At 41.9% G+C, this 18,420-nt stretch overlaps 1 protein-coding gene across 3 annotated transcripts in view; it reads right to left on the reverse strand.

The window, feature by feature from the left end:
- The window catches only part of dclk2a (doublecortin-like kinase 2a), a 70,324-nt gene that overhangs the window by 20,783 nt on the left and 31,121 nt on the right, over positions 1-18,420 (reverse strand). For 2 of the 3 annotated variants that reach the window (XM_080451740.1, XM_080451741.1), the window contains 4 exons: positions 11,366-11,495; positions 8,035-8,142; positions 6,615-6,662; positions 2,555-2,649 (listed from right to left, as the gene is read on the reverse strand). In XM_080451740.1, the coding sequence (XP_080307866.1) occupies positions 2,555-2,649; positions 6,615-6,662; positions 8,035-8,142; positions 11,366-11,495 (381 nt within the window). The remainder of the gene's footprint in view (positions 1-2,554; positions 2,650-6,614; positions 6,663-8,034; positions 8,143-11,365; positions 11,496-18,420) is intronic. The other variant, XM_080451742.1, reaches the window with a different exon arrangement.

Consider the following 18,420-nt stretch of genomic DNA (forward strand, 5'->3'; position numbering starts at 1 on the left):
TATTTATATAACTGTGCTAGTGGTGAATTGGCATCTAAATATAAATGTGCCCTTCACTAGAGTACAAGGTGGGAAGAGCTATCATAATGTACCTCCTCCAAAACCACTTATCATCTGAGCTGGGAAACCCATCACCTCAGTGACTAAATAATTTGTAATATATCATTTGTACAGAGAGAACATTTTCAATGAGTCACAGCTGTAGCATTTTGGTGGCGTTGTGACAGAGACCTGATTTAAGGATCCATTATATCATCTCAGTTGTTGTCACGTGTAGTAGATATTTCCTCCTAAGCTTGATTACCGGTATTCTTTTTTTCCATTTAAAAATACATTAATCTGTGGTTTGTGTGGTTCTCATATCCCGGCAGCCCACCTCCTACATGGAGATTTGTGGCTGCTCACTCCCACAACTGCGGAGGCGCACACTCTTCCAAAAGAAGGAAAATTGCACAGTTAACACTATATATACAGTATCTTTTGAAAAAAGGTTCCATATGGAACCATTTAAAAAAAGAACTGAGTAGATTCCTTACAGAGCACTGCATAAAACCTTATTTCACTTTGCACTGTATTGTATGGTATGCTGTCTGAGTTTTCGATTGATTGAATACTTTATTAACAGTTTGTAAAATAGATGTGTACAGAGATAGACAATATATCTAGACAAAGAGATAGACAATAATGCTAAAAGGATATCACAAAAAGCCCTGAGGGCTTGATCCCATTGTGGTCCTGTGTATTCAATTCATCAAGACATACAGTATAAAGACATACAATATTATACAAGAAATCATCAATACTAGGAGCAAGTATATTTACAGAATAACTGTGGGGGGTAATTTCTTTTGGCAAGCTAGAAGACTTGTCTAGGTCCAGTTGCAAATTGCAGACAGGCGCTCTTTAATGGCGGTTTTGAAGGAGGGTAGGGAGTCACACTTTTTGATGGCAGGTGGTAGGGCATTCCACATTTTGGTGGCATAATAGTAGAATGAATTCATCCCCATGTTTGTGCCGAATCTGGGGGGAATGAGATCAGTGGGCTCCCTCTGGTGTTGTGCCCGTGGGCATTACTCACTGTTTTTACAATGAATACACCTCTAATCTAATATCGGTCCATATGTTGGAGAACCTTTTTATGTGTAAAAAATATTACATTTCAGTTCCATAATTAATCTATTTTCTTAACTATGAAAAGGTTTGAAATCAAATTACCAATAACAGAATATCACCTTGCCCAATTGCCATGGCATTATATTGGGAATGTCACAAAATAACAGAACACATCCTGTGTGGCTCTGACATTAGTTTTGTGGGGGTGCATTGTAGTCATTTCCTCACCTTTCAATCAACTGCATTCACAAGACCATTCAAAAATCATTGGCTAATTTGTGGTGTCTGTCTTTAAAACTCCTTCCAACCAATTTTATTTCTTGTATTTCTCCCTTCTTGCCAAACCACGTACGGTTGCATTTGGAAATCCAAAACCACACCACTATGGCCACATGGCAGTAGTTTAACCACTTGAACCCTAGCATCCGTATTCTGGGGGGGGGGAACATTTCAAAAGCTCTACAATGGATCGGCAATTTTCGGGGAAGTGTTTTGAGTAAAAAAAAGAGAGGACCACGTACTGAGCCAACCCCAGTCAACTAAGTATTAGTTTACAAAGTATAAAGGTTTTAAGTGGTTAAGATTGAAGATAAAGTGTCTCCATCACCTTCATTAATGAAATAAATGTTATCCAAGTGTAGCAGTAGTGGCTCAGAGCCTCTGCCTGATGACCAAAAGCCTAATATCTCCCCCTTCCCAAGGGTGAATTACCCTTCAAGATGTTGGCTTTCCACGCGGGGGACCTGGGTCCCTCTGGATGAAGAGAACCAATGATCAATATGTCATTTTTAGCTAATTATCGTTCCAATTGGAGCTTACGATTTTGAACTTTGCACACAAAATGCACTTATTTGGCTCTGGAATCAATGTATGGCACAACAGGTTGGCACTGGAAAACATTAAATTGCAGAGAAACACCAAAACTACAGGGTGGCTTTAAATATACATATGAACTTCCACAGTCAGCAGCATAAGTAAGACATAACATTGAAATGGATGGATGAGTCCCACGTCTGACTAAAAGCAAAGGGATGGATGAGTCCAAGTCTGACTAAAAGCTTAGTTTGGGACAGTATCTCTCTAGGGAGAGAGTTTTGGGCAACTAGCTAGAACAGATAGGCACTGTGTGCTATGAACAAGCGCTTACAGAAGGCTCTAGTCTATTTAATTAGAACTAACTAAATGATATGGTCAATCAATGATTAATTTGAGTTTAATAACCTTTAGAATGCATGTGTTGTATTATGGGTATACTGTAGCCTACCATAATACTAACCAGTTGCTTACTGTTCTGTCAGAACATCACGTTCATTCAAGCTCTTACCTCTGTCTGTGTGTGTGTGTGTGTGTGTGTGTGTGTGTGTGTGTGTGTGTGTGTGTGTGTGTGTGTGTGTGTGTGTGTGTGTGTGTGTGTGTGTGTGTGTAAGTTGTTCTGACTCACCTTGTAACTGCGTATGGGCCGGGGACTGGTGGGAGAAGGGCTGGAGGACTTGGTAGATCTGGGGGTTGAAATCTGGCTTCCAGGAGCTCCATTTACTGCAGACAGTTGTGTGAGAGAGGGGGAGAGAGGGAGAGAGATTAGCAATTTGCTGAGAGAGAGACAGGAAAGAAGGATGACATGAGTGGGGTTTGACCCCACAGCTCTGTGACAAGCTCTACTGTACGTCTACATGAACCACAAAAAGGTGATCAGGTATTATTTTAACGAAGCACACAGCTTTGCAGCTGATGTAGGTAACAGGTCACTATATGAAAAGGCCTTTGACATTATCAGTGATTCGTTTAGTTTTTTATTGCAGCATAGCCACAAAATAAACAGTGTATCTTCACCGCAGCCCACCAAGGAGTGAGGCTCAGTGCTCCAGAGAATAGAGCTTCTATTGTTCCAATGAATCATCCTTCTAAACAACACATTCTTTCTCTCCATCTCTCTCCGGGCTTCTGGCACTAAAACACCCAGTCATAATGCGTCTCAGTCTCCAGCAGGAGGCCTACCTAGCTGTGTAATCCAATTTGAGCTGTGGAAAAGTACTTTGAATTAAATAGAAGGCATTGCAATCACCAATTATGTGTGTTTTGTTTTTGGCTGCATACTGTATCTGCTGCTTCTAGGGTTTCAGAGTTTTAGCACTGCAAGTTTGATAGTTTACTATGCAGCTGAACATGAAAAGGCACTATATTTTTCCTCGGCACACCATTTCCAGAGTGAGTCTCTTGCTTTTAGAAGAACGAAGCAAACTCTCAAGTCTTGGGATAACAGGCTAGTGGTTAGAGTGGCTTTAAGTTTGATCCCCCTGTCAAAGTGCCTTTGAGCGTGACACTGTAGACCTGCAAACTCACTGTCACACAATGCACACCAAGACCTTTATTTTCTGCACCTGCCTGTTCAAATGAAGGTCTTTTTGGAGTATGTATTGTAACACACATTGAGTTTGGGGTAATGCGTTTACTTTTTCTTTTTTTGCACTTGCAGCAAACACTTTAGATCTACACGATAAGTCTTCAACAAACTCATAGGACAGCAACATCAATAATGTCAGAAGGTGTCGAAAGGAAGACGGAGTGAGATGAGGTTTTCTGGCGGTGTAGGGCAAAACAGCAGTCAGCAATGTTAACCACAAGTTGTAGAAGTTGAAGTTGACTTTCAACCTGATGTCCCATGTTTAGTGTAGCGACGCCGCAAGAGACCTGTCAAAATAGTCAAATTTCTATTTTCGCTATTCGACGTACAACTTATATAGTGTAGGGCTTAAAGGAGTACTGTAGTTCACCCAAAAAAATACTTATTTTCTATCAATTGCACACTCCATGAAGCCTTGAATTCATGGATGTTTTTTTGTTTTTGTCGCATTCCTAAGCCAATAATTTCATTACCGGCGGAAATATGCTAATGTATCCGGGTAGGAGACATAAAGTAGACTCTTTGTGTCTCCTACCGGAAATACACCCGGTCATCAAATTATTGGCTTAGGAATGCGACAAAAACCAAAACAAATCCATGAATTCAAGGCTTCATGGGGTGTGCAATTGATAGAAAATAAGTAATTTTTTGGGTGAACTACTCCTTTAACACATTAACCGCCAAGAACGTAGTCCTACGGTCCGTTAAATCCAACTGTTAAGCGCCGAGACCGTAGCCCTACGGTCCACGGTCTTTTCGCGCTAAAAATTTCCGGGTGCACTTTCGGATTTTTTTTGAGCCACTTCCGTTTCCGGTTTGATGACCGGAAACATAATTATTTGGGATCCGGTTTTGACGATCACGTCCGCCCTCGTTCTACAGACGAAACTGAAACTCAATTCTCTTCCTGTAGATTTTTCTCCTCGCATATCACTGTTTAACGTAATCCGCTCTAACTACAACATGGATGCCCCGTTTGACACGTGGTTTTCACTGGGAGATACAGTGAGATGTCGCCGAAGTAAACAGACCGTGTACGGCTCAATCTTAAGGATTTTAACAAGATCTATGGCGACATGAAAAAAACAAAAAAACAACAATAACACCTTGGCACTGGTGAGTACATGAGATTAACCTCTGGCGGTCGATGTGTTAAAGGGGAATTTTGGACTACGGTTTTCTTACCTTTTCTATGATGTTATGATATCCTAGGATGAATGGTACAGTAAAAAAATAATCCATCCCGGGTCCGCCACAGCTAAAAACGCGCGCCAATAGGCCTTGCGCTCGATCGCATATTTTGATAGCTTTTTTTGGGTGAGATCTGACATTCATACTGACAGAACACTATGCAATGTGATTGTCTTGAATGCGCCCCACCGGAAGTCTCGCTAGACAAGATTGAAATCTCGAGATTGAAATCTCGTCTAGCAAGCTTCCGGTGGGGCGCAGTATTAATCAATTAACAAACATGGCGACTGCAGCAAGTACCATTATGCCAACAGCTGTTGATATGTCGTGTTTGTTTACATTGTGCAGTGCACATACCTCAGGCAATGTTTAACGTTTCTCTTCCAATTTAGCGGATAGATATAAATTGTTCGATAAAATGTTGGTTTGCACCCAGTCGGAAAAACAAGACAGACTCCTGGTCCAGTCGACACTTGATCACAGTTTAGCCCCAGCGAGTGAGCTATTCGCTCATTCTATCCACGGTTTTAAATCAGAGTTTCTCCAGACCTCCATTCGGCGTGGAGCGAGATTGGAGGGGTGGCCATGCCTGGATTATCCTCCAATAAATGTACAAATGTTGCATTTTATTTCATGAAACCTCTAAAACAGCTATATACATTGGTTTTAAAAGTTGCGTGCCTAAACTATACAGAGTTAATGAGATGCTAGGCAAAGTAGTGTGAGTCATGCAGAGCAGAATATAATTAACGAAAAGATGAGGCTGAAGAAATTAGTGAGACGAATTCAGTTCAGGGCTTTGACTTTGAAGATTTTGCTGCATTCTGCTGTTCTTAGATTAGATGGATGCATACTGTTACAGTAGGTGACAACACCCCAAGGCTGGGACTGGGCCAGAGAGAGACCAGAGAGAGGAGGGGTGGGGGGGCACAAAGGCAGAAAGTTCGAGTGAGAGAGGGAGAGAAAGACTGAGAGACAAAGGAAACAGGACAGGTGAGAAAAAGACAACTCGAAAAATGCGCTCCTCTGAGCGCACATCTCCGCCAGGCCGGGTTGCCTACCAACTAGGGCTGTGTCAGCGGTGGGATGCAGCCATCAGGGCAGAAGAAAGCCAGATGGTGCAACTGTTCGCGTATATGGCAGAAGTGGGCAGAAGTGAAAGTGATTTTGGAGGTTCGCTCTATAGAGGCCCCTGAACATGCGATTCCAATGTGGGTGTGACTTCTTCATAAGAAATAGGGCCCGCCCCACAAATATGTGAAGGCAATTACAGGCAAAGTGTATGGAGCATCAAAACCCTGTTTAATGGTCATTGTCACTGACGGTGGGGTCGCGAAATTATTTTGGGTCATAAAAAAATTAAAACTTTTTTTTTTTATTCAACATAATGGATGAAATACAACCTAAAATGATTAAAAATAGTACATTTTACCATTTTAATACATTTCAAATGCGCACCGAACTTGCAAGTTTATGGGCATAAATTACCTCCAGGTTTAGGTGGGGTCGCGAGTCAATGGCCGCCTTATTTTGGGGTCGCGGGCTGAAAAGTTTGGGAACCCATGATTTAGAGGTCCTTCAATGTGGATTCAAATTTGGCATTTTTTGCTAAATGGGGGCCCCCCAAAAATTAAGGATGCCAATCGTAGCCAATTGCAATGGCATATGAAAAATCTGACGATTGATTGGTTGACATGACTGCACAGATAATGTGAAAACAAAGTTTGATGTTGATTGGTTGAGTTGGCCCACGGGTGGACAGATGGGCGAAAGTATAATCCCACACTTGACTGTTCCGGCCTGGCGGAGATAAAAAGAGATGGACAGACTGAAAATAATATAGGGAGAGACAAAGGATGGAAAGTGAGGCATTTAGAGAAAGACAGAGAGAGGGAGGTAAGAGACTCACCTGGGGATTTGATTGGAGATTGACTGGAGTAATGGACCGCTCGTCTCACTGATGGAAGAATGAAAGGATAGGAAAGAATATTAAAGAATTATACTGTAAGAGCAGAGTAGTCGATGAGAAATGCTTACTGGACTGTAATTGAAACTTCTTGCGCGTTTTGAAACTGTTCACCTAGTCCTATACCTAAAAAGCATAGACACTGCAACCATTACCAGACACTGCCAAACTCTTAAAGAAAAATAAATATGTTCTTTAAATCCTGACGTAATGGCTTGTAGAATACCGATTATGCAACAAAATGTCACTGGTTTTTGGACACCCTTGGCTACAAAATGCTCATTCTCCAGTCAGACATGTCAGCCTGGTGGTGAGGCTGAAAGGATTGCTAGGCTGAGGTCATACAGTAATGAGCTTTCAACTGCCAAAGGAAATTCCTATTAGTCAGCCTGTCACTGAGGAAGTAAGGTACTTTGGCAAGGGGGCGTCTGATATGGAAACAGAATGAAAAATGTGTTTTTCTGTATATATCATATGGAATGAAATGTGTTCTTAAGAGTATATCAAATGCAAGGAAAAGTGTTCTTAGGCTGTATATATCAAATGCAATGCAATGTGTTTTTAATACACAGTATATCATAGGCAATGACGTGTTCTACAGTATACCATATGCAAGTTCTTCTATTTCATAACTACTACTACATTTTATTATATACTAATTATGTAAATTCAAACTATTTCTGCTGTGTAATTAATTGCAACACATATATAGCTTAAATTATATATGTGACAATTTCAGTAATGGGTAAGATGGAACAAAGAAAATGGCTCTCACTTTCATCTTACAAGAGTTATTACAGACCATGTCTTGGTTCACCTTCTAATTTATTCGAAGAACCAATAAATATTGAGTGTTTAAGTCATGTACTGCATCATACTACGTAACGGCAGCAGAAGCAGAAAACGGAGCCGAGTGGCAGCTCCAGATGGGGGGCGGCGGCTCAGGGAGCCACAGCCGCTGAAAGTGGCCGTCCCTCGGTTGCAGCGACGGGCCCTCCGCATCGATCCTCACAAGTTCAACCAACCCAACCAAGTGAGGCGCCAGCAAACGTGAGAAAGGCCGTGGGTCCGGAGTCCGGACAACATCAACCCCCGGATGCTGAAGGTGTGAGCTGAGCAGCTAGCAGCCATAATCTAGGACCTTTTTTTAAATCTCTCCCGGAGGCTACAGAGGGTGACCAATGTGACTCTTGTTCTTGTGTCTCTCATCTTTCTTATCTGCTGTGTTCTTATTATACTGTATGTTCTCTTGTTTTTTTGTATGACTGCTGGAACTGCCATGGTGAGTGAATCTCTGGGATCTCTGGGATCAATAAAGGTCGGTCGGTCAGTCAGTCAGACTATCGATCCATCTATACTGTACCTGCTCCTGGGGACTTGCTACGTCTTGTGGACCCCGGGCTCTTGTTGCCTGTGGCTCTGTTTGGAGTGGCAGAGCGGCTGCTGTAGGACGACTTCAACACACTGCACTCTGAGGACACACAAACACAGCACGACATGAGTAAGACTTCATTTTATCCTGTCTAACAAGTGCACAGGAATGTGTTGCAGTGGCATCATAAGTACAGATAAACAGACATGGTACAACAGACAACACCTCTCATTTAATGCAATACAAAGAGAGTACATGTTACTGTAAATACATTCAGCATTCATGGTTATGCAGTCAGGCAGTGAGAAGCATGCAGTAAGGTGCTGTCTTTTAGGCAACACAGAACTATTATGGGATCATTATTCCTGGCAAGTACAGTATTCTGCAGTACATACTGTAATGCCAGATATGGATTTTTTAATGTTGTACTCTGCTGTAAACTGTGGGTTATTGTCAACATGAAGATGTGATTTGATACATTTCTGGAATCTGGGTGTTATCATGTTACGTCCCAAAATGATCTCAGGTTATCCATAAATCTACAGTTCCAAAATGCAAAATAAAAAACATACGGTAGGATAATGTATGGAACTTCAAAACAGATTTAAAGTATTTTTTTTGGCATTTGGCATTGTCTTAATGAGTACAACATGCATGCACAGCATAATGCTATGAAAAATTCATAAGCTTTTCTGAATAGCATTCACTGCACGCCTGGTACCAGAGTCATTTTAATGGCGCTGAGCAGAGCTGCGTTCAGCAGGAGCAGATGTTGTGATGAGGCTAGTGGTGGAACTGTCAGGGATCCTGACAGGCTAGTGTTAATGAGGGCGGGCGTGTTGTGATGACACTGACATGATAAACAAAGACACACACACACACACACACACACACACACACACACACACACACACACACACAATATATACAGAGACAGGACACACACAACATTTCTGGAAATACAGTACATAATCAGACGTACGCACACACACACAACCCCCCCCCCTCTCTGGCAAGCTAGCTGTTACTGCAGTCACTTATTTAATTTACAGACAGATAGATATAGCCTAAGTATACACTGCATATATTCCTCACATGGTGCCCACATGATGTGCATATGAAATAGCAGTAAACCAAGCCTTTTTTTCTGTGCCATCCTGAGGCTGAAATTCTCGTTAGAAGTTACTAGAACACTGCTTTAGCATGATCTTGTATCATACATTTTCATAAGATCAGAAAAGTGATGTTGCCTGATTTATACGTAGTTGCCAGTGTCACGTACAGAAAATAGCAGAACACAACACAAGGCGTTGTGAGCTTATAGATCTGCTATTGTCAGTGCGTGACAATGTGTGCATCTTCATATAAATCGGGCTTTGGCAATAACTATGTTATGTATGGAATCATGATCGGCGAGCCGCTTATAATTAGAAAAGGGTGACAGTTTACCAAGATCCTGCTTATTACATGGCTACTTAGTACTTACTAAAGATAATACAGTAGCTGATTATGGTCTGAGGAATGAAACGTCCACTGTTTTCACTTCTGCACCTATGTCACCTTATATTTTAACCCATTAAGACCTGAGGCCTTCAAAATGTCTTCTAAATCGGTAGTTTTAACACTTTAAATTTTCTTTCAAAAATGTTCAAAAATAGCAGATGAACAAGCTCGCAGCGCGGCACAAAGTGACGCCCTGTGAGCTTGTATATCTGCTTTTTTTTAATAGCCAACGTATAAAATCTTAAATGACGCAAATGCTTTCCTGGTTTTAATGGGGAAAAAAGCCAGTTAAGATTCTATGGTTGGAACTGCGTGTGCGTGCATAGCAATATAAACTCTGTAGCCTTCTTAAGATTAGCCTACTTAGCGTCATAATTTACATAATTCTTATACAAAGCTATATATTATCCTGCTTATTGCATTGCTACTTACGATTATTTTATTAAGCAAGCTTATTATGTTAGATGTTTCTGCTTCCATACAACGTAAACAGAGGCAGATCAGTGGTCTGTTATCTAGAAATACCAGACTGCAGAATGTCCATGATTGACCAACCAGAAAGGAGCATTCAACCTAAGCCATGCGCTAACTTATGTTGTCCTTGGAGTGTATCCTAGAGACACAAACTGGCAGCCTCTGTATCGTCAAAAAGATACTACAGTTAGGCTTTCTTTTTCAAAGACCTAGTTCCTAAAAGTGGAGCATGGGAGCAGAAGTAGGACGATGAGTGAACCAAACAACCCCAGAACACACTCGACACTCAACCCAGAAAATTAAACACTTCTTACTGTACCTTCATTAGTGTCATTCGCAAAAAACGGACAATGTATTTGTTAATATACACACCCATTAACCCATGAAACTAACAAAGAAAGTCCCAGGATGTCAAAGGTTGGGAACTAGTTTGGTATTTGGTGCTAAAATTAGCCTATTTTACCCTCGTTTCTCCCCGTGAGGTTTAGGAGATTTAGGAAGTGTAGAGTCCCAGCTCAGTAAAGCTAGGTTAGAAATACCGCATAGCCAGGCACTGTGCAACAATGAAAGGCTCTGCTGATTTTAAGGAGGACACATCCTGCCTGCAAGGTTTATCTCTGAAAGTCATACAAGACTGGTGGGATAATTGATGCAACTCATACATACAGCACTGTCTGCCCACGTGCACCAACACATACAGACAAACATTTGGATGCACCACACACACACACACACATTATACTGTACGCATAAACATAATCACACTAACGGAAACAACACCCAGGAATGGAATGTGATTTACACAACAGCAGTACAGCTCACTTTCCCCTTCTGAAGGCAGGAATGTGTGTGTGTGTGTGTGTGTGTGTGTGTGTGTGTGTGTGTGTGTGTGTGTGTGTGTGTGTGTGTGTGGGGGTGTGTGTGTGTGTGTGTGTGTGTGTGTGTGTGTGTGTGTGTGTGTGTGTGTGTGTGTCTGTGTGTTTCTGGTTAAAGGGAAATGACAAACTATGTGTTTACAGCCAACGGTTAAACTTTGTTTCCATGACTGAAACAATGCTGTAAAAAGAAATATCTAGATAAAATAATTACATGCTGAAAATGTCTACTTACGCATTTCTTTATAAGATACATTTATAATCGAATAAAAAGAATGTAGCTTTTGTCACACATCTTCCTGCTTTCAGCTTCTGAGAGGAAGAGGGAGTGTGCAGATTGCAGAACACACACTCGTGCTCACTCCCACTGTGAGAGCACGCACGCACGCACACACACACACACACACACACACACATAGATAAGGGCGATCGGGGGGCGTGTATGTAGAGTTAGTTGTAAGCAGGCCTACCAGTCAGAAAGGCTGTGGAGGCCTTACCACTCTGATCCAACACAAAGTCGTCCTGGGCGTAGCGGTACTTCTCCGGTCCGCACGCTATGAACACATCATCATCCCCGAAAAAGTCCTGAAGACTGCTGAGCTGCACAGGGATGAAGGGAGACAGGAAGAGTTAAGAAAAACAGAGAGGAGTGTATGTGTTGTATGTGATTTGCTTCTAGGGCTGTCACCATCACGACATTTTACTTGACGATTAATTGTCATACAAATGATTGCAATTAACGATTTAATTGTGTTTTTGGCATTGGACATTTGAATACATGAATACAAATTACATTTCTGTTTGCCTTTTAGGCTTTGTAAACAAACAAATTGCACAGATATGACAATCTTTCCTATATCAAAATTGACTAATGGGAGGGCCGGCCGGCGGGCGGACCACGTCACTCTGACATAACCATAAACAAACCGGATATGCCCATATATAGGCAGGACGAAGGCCACGTCAAACTGACTCAAACATAACCATTAACAAACACGATACGCCAAAAACGTGTTGAACAATCAAGTGTAACCACGTGTTCAGACACTAGAAACGGCCCCATTCTATTTCCCTATCTGATATCCCCCTAATTTCAAACCACTTTTATCTTCACTGCCACAGTGCTGTATTTCATCCATTGATTATGTTTATACTATACATAACTATCTGCACACACAGCTTTCCATGTCATAGGAATTTTAGATAATTATACACAGTACCCCCATTACATCCATCCAAACATTCTAGTATACAACGAGAAAATAGTCAGTCATTTTTCTAAACACATGCAAGAGTGTGTGTGTGTGTGTGTGTGTGTGTGTGTGTGTGTGTGTGTGTGTGTGTGTGTGTGTGTGTGTGTGTGTGTGTGTGTGTGTGTGTGTGTGTATGGGCGTGGGCGTACGGTCCCCCATGCTGTGTAGTAATTGCTTCACCACGTGCAGAAGGTGCACTGAAGCAAGCCAATTAAAGCCAGTCTGCTGCTATGGACTGAGGCTGTATGTGACGGAGATTAGTGCTATCGTATGGAACCTCTAAACGTCCTGCGGAATTGCTAGCTCTCACGGAAACTCACTGAAGCCCTTCAGGTTACTTTTAATTTAATAGACTCAGGCAGCGAACAATATACGCGTTTCAGCACTAACTTCTTCAGGGTTCTGACTGTAAAAGACACTTTCTAGACACCCGGTAACGGTAAGAAACTACTACAATGATGTTTCAGCTGAGAATGAGGGTAAACGCTGCTGTCGCAGAAGCAAATTGTCATTCCATACAGCTGTCTACCTAGCTCTTAGCGCGTACACACACACTAACCATCAGGTCGCCCCCACTGCAGTTGTGTTATTGTCTCCGCCAGGCCGAAGGCCAGGAGGTTGATTTTTGCAAAACACAAAAACAAAAAACATCCTGCAAATCGGTACACAGTATCTCTAGTCAGAGATTTTTCATATTCAATCCTGATTGGCTAAAATTGGCTTCCAAAGAGTGTGCCGTTTTGATCAAAATGGCTCAAATAATGAACGCAGTGTGCGTTTTTTGCACACAGATTCCCACTAGGTTGAGGAAGAAATGGCACTTGACATTTTTCAAATGAGCCTCAAGGTGGCGCTATAACAGGCCGATTTGCGTTTTTACCTATAACTGCACCGATCTGCATAAAACTTTTTATGCGCACTCCCTAGAGGCCAAGGAAAACCTTTTTCACATCTGCCTTTTATAGCGTAAAATATTACTCCTTCAGATTGTATACAAATTTCACACGAATCGGTACACATAATCTCTATAGTTGTGATCAAGACGAATCCGTTAGATTTTTCAATTATCCATCCTGATAGGCTAAAATGAGGCCCGTTTTGAACAAAATGCCTCAAATCTTATGACCTATTGGGCTAATAAGGACAGAAACACAAGAGTGTACACTAAACCTGTCGTTTGCAATCCAATGTGCACGCACAGACACACACAGTAGCACATGTTAAATATTCTATTCAACCTAGTGTTCCTACTATGGAACTGTAGGTGGACAGAAAGGATGAAGGATCCATTCATCATCCCACCCCCACAGGTCACACACACACACACACACACACACACACACACACACACACACACACACACACACACACACACACACACACACACACACACACACACACACACACACACACACACACACACACACACACACACACACACAGTGAGGAGGTGTTTAGGATAGTTGAAGGCACCTTCAACCTGTAGAGGAGACTGGGGGTGAGTTTATATGTCTGTCACCAGAAGACTACTGCTATCCTTAGTGTGTGTGTGTGTGTGTGTGTGTGTGTGTGTGTGTGTGTGTGTGTAGAGTCAGTGATCCTGGGGCATTTAAGCAGATGGAGACGAGGGCGTCCAAAGAGTAGGAGCCAAAGCTTCACAAATCACAAGACAATAGATGAGAGGGGGGGGAGGCCAGGAAAGGAAACAAGGAGGCAGGAGAGAGAGAGGAGGTGGACATACTGTCCCAGTAGAAGAAGAGATGAGCACTGAGCAGGGAAAGCTGGAGGGGGGGGGTATGTACTGTAGTGATAACATGGTAGAAGTCACAGATAATTACCACAAAACACTTGTTGCCACTTGCGAGCACCAGACCTGCTGGGGTCTTCAACACTCGTTCCTGCTTTACTTGACACTGTACACACACTGTCAAATCCTCTGTGTTAATTTAACTCTGAGAGTGTATAAATGAATCCAAATGGACCCGACAGTGGAGAGAAATAGTAGGGGGCAGGGATCTTTTTTGGCAGGTTCAAGACCTATGTGTATGTTGCATAATGTAGGTCTCAAGCTGGATTCAAACCATGATGTCGAGACTTGAGACTAGGTCTATGTCTATGTGCGTTTATTAACTGGTTGAGCAACAAGAACAGAAGTGCAATTCTAGCTGCCGTTGAACTGGACTCTACTGGGAGTTAGGGTTGGGATCCTTTAGGATTTTAAAGATGGTTCCTTAATGATTCCCTCTTAACGGTCCGATTCCTTAACGGTTGATAAACACAAATACACACAGTACTGCATATATATTATTGTGGTTCTCAAAGTGAGGTCCAGGGACCCTCTGGGTTACTTGAGGGGGTTACAAATTGACCCTTACAGGTCTCTAACTCTGAGAGAGTTCAAATGGAACCAGCTTCCATTTATACACTCTCAGAGTTATGGTGGTCCTTGCAATTAAAACATTTGAGAAACACCGGTATTGTAATTGTATAGCAGATGTGAAGTCCACATATACAGCTCTGACAGTGGATATAAACCGGTTCTGAAACCGATTCCGGTTCCTCAGTGTTGGATCCGGGCCCATCCGGTTCTGGATCCCAACTCTACTGGGAGTACCAGGTCTAAACCAGTGTCTGGTTAGAAACAGTACTACTCGCTCTGCATGGCCAGAAGATCCACTGTTATGACAGGAATTACACCAAACACCACTGGTCAATCAATAATACATACAGACAGCATCCATTTGTAATGAGGTCACATTATAGTATCCATAGCATTCTCATGAATAAACATAAAGCTAATGGTGCAGAATAGCACTCTGGGTTTTATGAGCAGTGTTTGAAAGCCTGCATATTTCACTTCCCACCTCGTTTGAGAGGCACAGCTTCAGACGCAGGGCTTTTTGGTTGACTTGGAAACAAGGAGAATCAATATCAGATGGAGAAGTGTGTACATACAGACAGTATGTGGTGGTGTATGTGTGGTGTGTACATGTGGTGTGTGTGTATTTGTGAATTGTTGTGAGGATCAGATGTCCTCGCATAAACATCTAGAAAGAATGGACAGTTTTGTGTGTGTGTGTGTGTGTGTGTGTGTGTGTGTGTGTGTGTGTGTGTGTGTGTGTGTGTGTGTGTGTGTGTGTGTGTGTGTGTGTAGGTGTCTGTCTTCTTGAATGCCAGGTCATGGCAGGCAGATTATCAGGGTGTGACACATATCTAGAATAGATACCATTCTTTAGTTGGTCTCACACTATAGATCCTACAGTAGCAGCTGGCAGCTCCATACTGCACGTGAACAGTTGTTGCGGGCACCATAGCAACAGTCCTTCAGGACATGGTATAGTGTATATGATTCAGTTCATTTTAACTACATTTAAAGCCCTATTGTCTTTTATAATCATTTATTTCACAGGCAACATTTAGAAAAAACCAAAAAAATAACTGATGCTAACTTGCTGAAGCCAAATATGCAATATTTACATAATTATGCAACTCCAGAGAGTATGTGTGTGGAGCTCTGTGTGAGATTGTGTGTACCAAGTTCTGTGTATGAGAAACAGTTTATTGGGCTCCGTGTGCATATTCTGCATAATGTGTGTGTGGTTTCATTTCAGTGTGTGTGCATAGATTGGGCTGTGTGTAGGTGTCTGTGGACAACGTGTGACTGCTGAGGACAGCAGTGTCCCCCATCAGCCCTGGTGACATCAGCAGACAGATGGGACCTTGAGTCACAGCCGAAACAAACGCTCATCTCCAGAAATATATCAAAATGACACTCGCTTGACAACTACAAACCGACCCAGCTCAGCATCTCCACTGCTGTGCCTAACAAGTCGTGGCACATGGAACACACATCACATCAAATTTATTTGCCACTCAATCTGTGTGCATGTTCAAAGACAATGAGAATCATTTTGAGACAGAGTTAAATTGGTTTGCCCTCACCCCAGGGACACGTTTGGACCACCCCCTCACTGCCCACTGGGAAACGCAGGCCTGTTCAGGCCTGTTCCACCTTTTCAGACTCGCATCCCTACATAAAAATCCCAGCCCCTCCTTTTTGTTTACCTTTCTTTTATAGTTTAACTTTTTTTAAACTAGTTCTTAATAATAATGGGTTTTTTTATCCTGCTCTGTAAAGCGACTTTGAGTACCTAGAAAAGCACTATATAAATCCTATGTATCATTATTATTGTTGTGAGGTAAAAAGTGCTGGACCATTACACAAAAGCTCTTGAATATCAAGTGTTACAAGTGGGCGCACAATGGACACAACCAGTGTTCCCACTCTTTTTCAGGAGATCATTTTCCAGGACATTTTGTGTGACCCACACCTTTAATCAATAAATCATTATCATACATGGTGTGTGTGTGTGTGTGTGTGTGTGTGTGTGTGTGTGTGTGTGTGTGTGTGTGTGTGTGTGTGTGTGTGTGTGTGTGTGTGTATTGTGAAGAGAGCACACAGACTCAGCAACTTTGTAAGGTGCTGACTGATAGTAACAATTACCATTAACTCAATTTAGTACTTACATTTTATTCTAAATCAATTGTACAGATTAATCGATTAGGAAAAAATCGTTAGTTGTAGCCCTATTATATTTTGGATTTTAGAAGGCTATTATCACTGCCCAGTAAAAGCTGCTCCTGCTTTCACTTGAAAGTAGTGGCAAGCTGAAGATTAAAAATTAGAGTTGAATATCTAGCGTACAATGGCTACTAATTGATTGAAACTAGTTACTTTCAATATGCGAGTACAAGTAATAACATAAGTAGAATAATGTTTAAGTCCCTTTGATTGCCAAATCAAATTGTAGTCAATACGGTCATTACAGGTTTCAATGGGCAGGTCCGTTTAAGACATCCAACCACAAGCAGCTACTCACTGAACCAGGAATACTGCACTCACTCTCTATTAGGGCATTCACAGAATAGTCGAATATTCGAATATTCGAATATCAAACCGACTATTCGACTATCAAACCACTATTCGACTATTCTTTTTTTTAGTGGCTTTTCTAGAGCAGACACGCAGCTGTGAGCTCTGGTGTGACGTCAACTCGCATTCCTTGAGTCGAGTCATCAATGTAATTGAAAAAAAAAAAAAAAAATTTATTTTAATTTTTTAATTTTTTATAATCAAACCGAATAATCGACTATTCGAATACTTTTGGGTCGAATAATTCGAATACCATAAATCACTATTCGTTAATGCCCTACTCTCTATAGCCTTTGGCAATAGATTTCAAGGTGTCTGTGATGGCTGCCTGGAGGCTGAGAATAGAGGGAGTGAAGTGTGCAAACAATTCCACTGTGGTGAGGAAAGTGTTTGAACATAACAGGTACATACAGTATTTGTGGAGTGTGTCGATGTCAGAAAACATACTGTAACCCATGTTTCTGTATCGCCCTGCCAACTGCTGACAAGGCAAAGCAACCAACAGCATGCTGTCTCCAACACTGTTGCAACAGAGTCTGTCTGTCTGGACCAATCAGCGTGGTGAACCCTGTCTGTGGCTGGTTGTGTCTGTCTCAGATGGGGAGGGATGAAGGGAGATGCTGTGGCATCTTCTCACTGCAGTTTGACCTCGAACTCATCTCACTTTTTTCTCCTCTCCTTCATTCCAACGACCTTTTCTTCCCCTTGCTGCCTTGTCTCTCCCTCTCCCCTGTCTCCCTGCTGGTTTTTTACGGCTTGCTGAGCCTGGCAACAGGCAGAATATGGGACAAAGGCTTAACCGTGTGTGTGTGTGTGTGCGTGCGTGCGTGCGTGCGTGCGCGCGTGCGTGCGTGCGCGTGTGTTTCTGCACGGATGCACCGTGTGTTATTTTATTTACTTTGATTGCCGTTTATTGATTTTGTCATTTGACTCTTGTTTTACTTGTTATGTCATCTTGATACTGTTATTCCTTGGCCAGGTCTAAAAAGAAAAATAGATTTTTAGTCTTATTGTGAAGAACAAAAGCTGTAAATGTATTCACTTGAGTGAGCAGTAAAAGAGTACTGCTCACTCAAGTGAATAACCGTGTTCAAAAATAAATGTGACAATTCCATATTGCAATGAACAGGAAGGAAATCATAAAATGTCATTATTAGTTCACAAGGTAAGATACAAATGTCCACAAAGCATTAATGTGTGCTCATACATTCCAAAGAATTCAAAGAATTCAAATAATATTTCAGATGTCAGATACTAGTCTTCACATACCACTGAGCTTTGAATTCACACATAACAGACATTAATGAAGGCAACTGAGCTAATATCAAAGGAAAGATTA

The sequence above is a fragment of the Gymnoscopelus braueri genome, assembly GCF_963280865.1.
Source record: "Gymnoscopelus braueri genome assembly, chromosome: 2".
NCBI lineage: Eukaryota > Metazoa > Chordata > Actinopteri > Myctophiformes > Myctophidae > Gymnoscopelus > Gymnoscopelus braueri.